The following is a 7,998-nucleotide window of genomic DNA, read 5'->3' as shown; positions in this document are numbered from 1 at the left end:
TGGGGGATCGCAACTGGGATCTCTGGCCCCCTCCCTCTTGTCCTGGGCCTGTTAGGCCTGGAATGTGCTAACAGGGCAGGTCAGCCCCAGCGTACCTGTGGACTTTGAGAGGGGACCGGGTCAAACTGGGAGGGCGGGGCAGCCACTAGGAGGATCCGGCAGGGGCGGGGCCAGGATGTAAGGAGGGAGCCAGATCACAGCCTCCCAGTCCCTGCTGTGCCGGCTGCAGAGATTGAACAATGAAGCTGCCCCTCCTGTCCTGGGCCCTGCTACTTCTGGCATCAGCCCCTGGCCCAGGCCCCCAGCCAGCATCAGGTATGCCCCCACACTGCAGCTTCAGTCCTGTCCATCTGCCTGCTATAGCAGAGAAGGGGGTGGACACCTCTTGGCTCAGCCTCTGTCCATGACTGTATTGGGGGCAGTGGGAAGAATTCCAGGGGGGGCCTAAGTCCAGAGTTTACTGGTGGGATGAGGGGTCTGGGCTGTGTCCATCCAAAACTCCCTGGGAGCAGGGAGGTAGCAGCTGCCTGGGAGGGCGGTGGTCCAGAGGGTGGCTGGCTCTGAAAAGCCCTGGCCTCCACCCGGAGCCCTGACAGCTGCTCGCCATAGAGGAGTCCTCCAGCCCCACTGGGCCCCCTGCCCGACCAGAGGCAGGATTGTGGTCCTCATCAAGCAGAACTGAAACCAAGAAGCTCAAGGGATGTCCCACACTACAGAGCCAGGACCCCAGCCCTAGGCTGGGCTGGGCTGAGCTGGCTGTTCCCAGACCCCTCCTCATTGCAAACCACCCCCCAAGTCCTCCCCACCCAGCCAGGACCCCCCTCCGTACTGGGCCTCTATTGCCCATCTCAGGGACAAGTACTACTACCCTCCCGCCACTGATCTCACTTACTGGCATCACTCAGCTCCTCCCCCAGCCCCTTGAACAATCACTGTCTTAGCAACAAATATTTATTGAAGCTTCCAAGTGCCAGATGCCCTCCTGAGTGAAGTAAGCGATTCAGGCCAGGTCTGGTTCCTGACTGGCCCCGGTTGAAAGTGGCAGAGAAGAGCTAGGTGGGACATGTAGTTCCAACCTCAGGGCCTGCGTCTCACCCGTCTCCACCTTCAACCCCCCCGCCACACCAGTCCCGGCAGAACAGATCCCACGAGAACATAGCCCCACCATAGGCCCCCACGGTGGGAAAGGCTGGGTCCTAGTGTACACAGCCCCCTCCAAACCACTCTCCCCCATCCTGGCCCCACTGGGCCTTCTGCTAGAAATGTTCTTCCACTTCCCTAAGGGGATGGGATGGACATTTTCTTCCCCTCCCCCTCAGGGTAGGACTACCATCCACTTAACGGTTGCCCAGCAGAGGGAGACAGGCCAGCTCAGCCCAGGCACCATTCCCTGTCAGGCTGCAGGCCCATTCAAGGGAATGGAGACAGGTTCCTGGCCCATGTGGCCATCTGCGAACAACCACACAACTTGGTGGCTGAGGGTCAATCATAGCCTGGGGGCTCCCGAGGCTGCAAAGTGATTTATCTGGGGGCATTTCCTCCTCAGCTCAGGTCATTTCGGCCAGTCATTGAGGCCAAGTGCTAAATCATCTATGTAAAGACTCCCCACCCCATGGGCCTCTGGGTTTCCTATGCCCAAGGACGGGTCACATGTGGCCAGTGTGGTCTCCAGGGACTGCTTCTCTCTAATGGTCTCGTGGAAAGTAAACTTGGGGTCCTGCACGTGGGGCACCCAATCTGGCACTCTCAGGGGCCGGCGCTCAGGGGCCTCTCTTCCAGGTTCGGGGAGCTGCTCCCAACGCTGTGGGGAGCAGAGTGGGCTATGTTCCTGCCATCCAACCTGCGAGGGCCTGCAGACCTGCTGCTCCGACTTCCTGTTCTTCTGTCTAAAGGTCCTGCCCTACTCAGGCTCCCTGATGGGAGGCAAGGATTTCGTAGTGCAGCACCTCCACTGGAGCAGCACCACCACAGGCGTGATCTGCAGGTGGGAGGCCTGAGGGACTGCGTGGCCAGGGCTCTGCAAACGCTGAGGCCCAGACTGCTGGCTGGCTGCACGGGTCCCCTGGGAGGTCAGGAGCCCAGGTGCCCGAGTGTTTTCGGCCCACCCTGGCCTAGACTCTGCTGACACAGCCCCCCTGCAGGTTTAATGAGAGCATCGAGACCCTTGGTCACGTAGACACCCAGGGACGTGTGCACTGTGTGTCACCCTTGCTCTACGAGACTGGCCGCATCCCCTTCACAGTCTCCATGGACAATGGCATCTCCTTCCCACGCTCAGGCACCTGGCTGGCTGGTGAGCTATACCTCTCGGGTTCAAGCCATGGGCACCGCCCCACACTCCCCAGGTCCTGGGCCCCCACAGGGACTTTCCCCAGTGCCCATGTAGTCACACCTGGTCCTCCTACACTGTGCCCTGCCTCTCTGGCTGAACCAGTCCTCGGGAGGGACCACAGAGGCACAGTTCCACGACTCCTTTCCTCATCCCCTGCCATCCAGACAGGAGCCCCAGCCCAGAGGGAGTGGGCAGTATACTCCCCCAGCAGGATGGGCCAGCCAGGCCAGGGGGTGGGAGAATCCAAGCAGAGACCAAAAGCCTGGGCAATAGAGGGTAGGGGCTCTGCCCTTTCCTGCCCCTTTCCTGCAGGTCTCAATGGGCCATGGCTCCCTTGCCAGGCTCTGTCCTTGGGAGGCCCCCACAACTCTCAGATTCCCTGGACTTCCTCACTGGGCCCCAGACCCTCATCCACTCCTCACCTTTGCCTACCCAGTGCACCCCAGCAAAGTGTCCCAGACAGAGAAGAGCCAGCTGGTGAATGAGACTCACTGGCAGTACTACGGCACCGCGGGTAACATGGGGAGACTCACCCTGAACTGGAGCACCCAGGCCCTGCCCACGCAGGACGTGACCATCGAACTGTGGGGCTATGAGGAGAAAGGTGAGGTCGACTGGGGCCTAGATAGACTGAGGAACTCCACCACATGTGTTGGGGCTTGGGGGGCTGTCAGGAGCATTGAGCTTGCAGAGATGCGAGAATGGGAGTTCCAGGTGGGAGGAAATCCCAGGTGAGGATTTGCAAGCATGGGAGGCGCAGGCTAAGGGGCACGTGGGGGTGGACGGGTGCCCACTCGAGTGGGTCCTTGCAGGAGCAGCTGGAGCAGCAGGGCAGGAGCATCTCTGGCGACCATCTGTCCATCCATCCAGCTGCTCTAAGCACAGAAGATTGTTGCCCAGCCCATCCCTACCCCAGGGGTCCTCAGAAGTGCCCCAGGGCTGACCATAGCCTTCTCTCCCTCAGGGAAGCCATACTCAGATGAGTGGACAGCACACTGGTCGTACCTGTACACCCTGGCCTTGAAAATCCCCAACTCTGGCACCTTTACCTTCCTTCCAACACCTGCGCCTCAAATCTACCAGAAATGGAAAGTGGGTGCGCTTCGTATCATCAGCAGCAGACACTACGCAGGAGAGAAGTAAGGGCTGCAGAGGCTGCGAGGCTCGTCCCAGTGGGGCAGCCACACTTGGCGGGGAGCCAGGGGCTGGGGTGTGGGTCCATCTCAGTGTGCTCTCGTGCCCCCTGCAGGGATGTGCACTCACTCTGGAGCAACGAGCACGCACTGGCCTGGCACCTGAGCGAAGACTTCCGGAAGGACTCTGTGGCCTGGGCCAGGGCTCAGTGCCTGGCCTGGGAGGAGCTGGAGGACCAGTTGCCCAACTTCCTGAAAGAGCTGCCTGACTGTCCCTGCACGCTGACCCAGGCTCGGGCCGACTCTGGCCGCTTTCATGTGAGCCTCCACCCCAGTCTGCCCAGGATGGGGCGAAGGCATAGGGCGAGGGGCTGATTTCCCCATCACACGCACAGCCAAGCCCACCCAGGACAGCCATGAGAGAGGGGCAGAGAGAGAAGTGGCGGGGCTGAGGGGTGAGGGTGCCTAAGGGGTCTCCCGGGGAGGTGATGCAGGACCCTGGGAGGGTGACAGCAGTGGGCTACTCTGCAGACAGATTATGGCTGCGACATCGAACAAGGCAGCGTGTGCACCTACCACCCTGGGGCCGTCCACTGTGTGCGCTCCGTGCAAGCCAGGTGAGCCCCCAGATAGTGGTGGAGCGCAGGGTGGGGGCTTGTGGCAGGCTTGCTATGGCAGCCCTGACCTGTCTGCACCCCCAGTCGCAAGTATGGCTCGGGACAGCAGTGCTGCTACACGAAAGATGGCACACAACTCCTGACAGCCGACTCGACCGGCGGCAGCACCCCAGACCGAGGCCACGACTGGGGAGCACCCCCATTCCGCGTACCGCCCAGGGTGCCCGGCCTCTCCCACTGGCTCTACGATGTCATCAGCTTCTACTACTGCTGCCTCTGGGCACCCGAGTGCCACCGCTACATGCAGCGGCGGCCCTCCAGCGACTGCCGCACCTACCGGCCCCCTCGTGTGGGTGAGTGCCGCAGGGGTGCGGGGGCCAGGCCAGGCCAGGCCAGGCGGGACGGCTCACCTGACCCTCTGCTCTCCTCAGCTTCCGTGTTTGGGGATCCACATATCATTACCTTCGATGGGGCCAACTTCACGTTCAATGGGCAGGGAGAGTATGTGCTGCTGGAGGCGGAGCTGACCAACCTGCGGGTGCAGGGACGGGCCCAGAATAGGACGGCACCCCAGGGTAAGGCCGGGGCCTGGGGGCTCAGGGTGACTTGGGATCATCCCAGGTGGGAAGTGGGAATTGAGTGCCAGGCAGCCCGGAGGGCTAGGGAGCTAGAGCTGCCTCAGAAACTAAAGAATGGATTACTCCAGTCCTGTTCTGTACCCACCACCCCAGGTTCAATGATCAGAGGCACAGGGCTGACGGCCGTGGCGGTCCAGGAGGGGGACTCCGACGTGGTGGAGGTCCGGCTGGCTGCCAGTGTACTGCAGGTGCTGCTGAACCAGCAGGTGCTCAGCTTCACCGAGCAGAGCTGGATGGACCTGCGGGGTGAGTGGGGTGGCTGCACCAGGTGGGAGGGCCGCCCTCAATCCTACTCCCACCTCTCACCAGCCCTGTGACAGGATGTGCAGGGTCCAGATGGGGGCTTCCCGGGGCTCACTGTGGGGTAACAATAAGCCTCTGCTATGTTCCCCACCGCGGAGGTCCAGCACTATACACGTGTCTCCAGCCTCTGGCAGGAGTGGTTCCAGGTGTCAGGTAGTAGGGTGGAGCCTGGGGAGCCCAGTCTGTTATCACACCTTTGTAGAATTCTTCACTGGGGCACCTGGTCAGAGTACAGAAAGGATGGAAGAGTCTGGAACTAGAATGCTAGTGCTGCCGGGCGGCCCTGAAGGCTAGGGAGCTGGCGCTGGCGCTGTCTCCAGAACTAAAGAATGAATTATCCAGTGGGGGTGGGTGGGGGCCTGGTATGGGCCTATTGCTGCTGAGGGTGCCGGGACCCCTGGAAGGACAGAAGCAGGCATGGCTGGCTGTGCCTCCCACTGGGGGTTGAGGCCTGATAGGTGACTCCCATGAGTGCCTCCGGTATGTGGGGTGGCCCTCCGGCATCTGGAGCATCCAGCTGAGGGTCCCAGCATTGGTGTGGGCTCCAGGAGTAGAGTAGCAGACAGCAGCATTGTCCTGGGGACACTCCCTTCCTCCAAAGTCCAGGGGCGCTGGCCCACCTGTCCAGAGACTGTGGGGTCTGGGCCTGGTGCCCACCGGGGACACACCTGACCACCTCCTCCACCTGCACCAAGGCATGTTCCTGTCAGTGGCTTCTGGAGACAAAGTATCGGTCATGCTGTCATCGGGGGCTGGTCTGGAGGTCAACATCCGGGGTCAGTTCCTGAGTGTGTCTGTCCTGCTGCCTGAGAATTTCCTTAACAACACACGAGGCCTGCTGGGAACGCTCAATGGTGACCCCAAAGATGACTTCACCCTGCCCAATGGGGAGGTCTTGTCTCCCAACGCCAGTTCCCAAGAGCTATTCGAGTTTGGGGCTCGCTGTGAGTGCTCGGGGGCTGGGAGCACGGTGGGGGCAGGGTCACGGTGGAGTGGGGGCGGGAGACCCTAGGCTCCTGGCCTGCCGTGACCCTAGCTCAGGCCTGCCGTGTGCCTCCCCAGGGGCTGTGAAGAACAGCTCATCTCTGCTCACCTACGACTCCGTGGACCTGGTCCACGCGTTCCTCCATGGACCCAAGCACGATCCCACCTTCAAGCCCCTCTTCCCGGAGGACATATCCCTCAACCCAGACCAGGGAACTGAGGTGGCCAAATTGTGTGGGGGCGACTACTTCTGCAGCTTTGATGTGGTGGCCACCAGGAGCCTGGACATGGGCAACGCCACACGGATGGCCCATCAGTCGCACCAGTGGCTTGTGCAGAGCCTGCAGCCAGGTGAGGGTGGCAGGGAGGAAGGGGGGGACCTTGTGCTGCTGGAGGCGGAGCTGACCAAACTGCGGGTACAGGGACGGGCCCAGAATAGGACGGCACCCCAGGATAAGGCCGGGGCCTGGGGGCTCAGGGTGACTTGGGGGTCATCCCAGGTGGGAAGGGGGAAAGTGGGTGAAGGGGGGAACCTTGCATGGGCAAGGGCTCTTGGGCCTGGGCAGTGAGGTGGCAGCCAGAGACTCAGGCCTGTGGTCTGCTCCCTGCCTCTGCTCCAGTGGTTTCCTGTGGCTGGCTGGCCCCACCCCACAATGGGCACAAGGAGGGCATCAGGTATCTAGTAGGCTCCACCATCCACTTCAACTGTGACAGTGGCTACAGCCTTGTTGGGGTGAATGCCAGCACCTGCCAGAGTGATGGCACCTGGTCCAGGCCCACCCCGACTTGCGAACCAGGTGAGGACACCCTGCCTACCTGACACCCACTCACACACCCTTGGCATGCCTGCCCTCCACACTGCTGAATGTTCCCATCCTCTATGCCCTCTCTCCCAAGGCCGGAGCTACACGGTGCTGCTGAGTATCATCTTTGGAGGACTGGCCGTGGTGGGAGTGGCCGTGCTCCTCTACATGCTGCTGAGACACAGGAAGGGCCTCAGGTGAGACCCTACCGCCCCACACCAATGGTCTGGGGCCCATGCACCATCCATCGCACCTGCTCAAGACCTTGTCTCTGTTGCAGGGGCCGCTGGAGCTCACAGCCCTGAGGACCTGGGGGCAGGAGGCCAACAACCAGCCTCCCAGGAAAAAGACCTACACTCCTCAGAATGTGCACCCCATACTTGGATCCCCAGATCCCTAGCACCACATCTGTGGGATCTGGATGCCTGCTCTCTGAGCCTTTAATGCCTAGGGACCCATGGCCAGTGCCCAGCTCTGCCATGTCACCTGGACCCCAAGATCTGAGTGTGCAGTTCCTGAGGCCAGCACTCAGCGCTCTGCTCCCCAAATATTCAAGGCTCCAATTCCCATACCCAACACTCCATACCCTTGAATTTCAGAGCCTGATCCTCCCTGTACTCAAATGCCAATACCTCAGATCCCTGGGCCCTGATCCCTGATATGCTGAGACCTGGTTGCCAATAAGGGAGCCTAGGACTGATTCCTGGTCAGGCCTGAGACTGCAAGGCCCCAACAGGTACGGAGAGACCTGGGGACCTGCAAGTGAGGTCTCCCTTTGAGTTCTAGGTTTGTACTTCTAGGCCTTCTGGAAAGTAATTTGAAACCCCTCCCTGCTAATACAAAGAGAAAACAAGCTTGTGGTGTCACTGTTCCGATGTCCTGGTGTTCATGCTGGATCTCAATTCTGGAGAGTTCCACGGTTGCCCTGTAGGATCCAAAGTCACCTGGTTCTGATTCATTCACCCATTGCCAAATCATTTGAAACAGACCCTTCCCCAGACTCTGTCCATCTGTAAAGTGGGATGGGGTAACTGATCACCTGGGAGGTGGTGAGAAGGAGGGTTCAACCATGGGGGGTCATACTGGGTGTCCAGGAGACAAGACACCTGCCCTCCCCTTACACACCTTCACACAGGTGCCTGCCCCTTCACCCTGAAGCTAGCTGGCCAGGCCTGACCCTGGACACCC

At 60.9% G+C, this 7,998-nt stretch overlaps 1 protein-coding gene across 1 annotated transcript; it reads left to right on the top strand.

The window, feature by feature from the left end:
- The first annotated feature begins 207 nt into the window (after positions 1-207).
- SUSD2 (sushi domain containing 2) lies at positions 208-7,715 on the top strand. Its single transcript, XM_037497114.1, has 15 exons — positions 208-315; positions 1,780-1,984; positions 2,142-2,293; positions 2,769-2,936; positions 3,297-3,471; positions 3,582-3,783; positions 3,997-4,082; positions 4,167-4,435; positions 4,514-4,657; positions 4,814-4,966; positions 5,719-5,967; positions 6,086-6,358; positions 6,628-6,804; positions 6,905-7,007; positions 7,091-7,715. The coding sequence occupies exons 1-15, from the start codon at positions 240-242 to the stop codon at positions 7,113-7,115; spliced, it is 2,457 nt and encodes an 818-aa protein (XP_037353011.1). The 5' UTR covers positions 208-239; the 3' UTR covers positions 7,116-7,715.
- Positions 7,716-7,998: the final 283 nt, after the last annotated feature.

Source organism: Talpa occidentalis, unplaced genomic scaffold (genome assembly GCF_014898055.3).
Source record: "Talpa occidentalis isolate TD23 unplaced genomic scaffold, MPIMG_talOcc4v2.1 talOcc4.8, whole genome shotgun sequence".
Taxonomy (NCBI): Eukaryota; Metazoa; Chordata; class Mammalia; order Eulipotyphla; family Talpidae; genus Talpa; species Talpa occidentalis.
The sequence above is the reverse complement of the archived record's forward strand: the minus strand, read 5'-3'. Positions and strand labels throughout refer to the sequence as shown.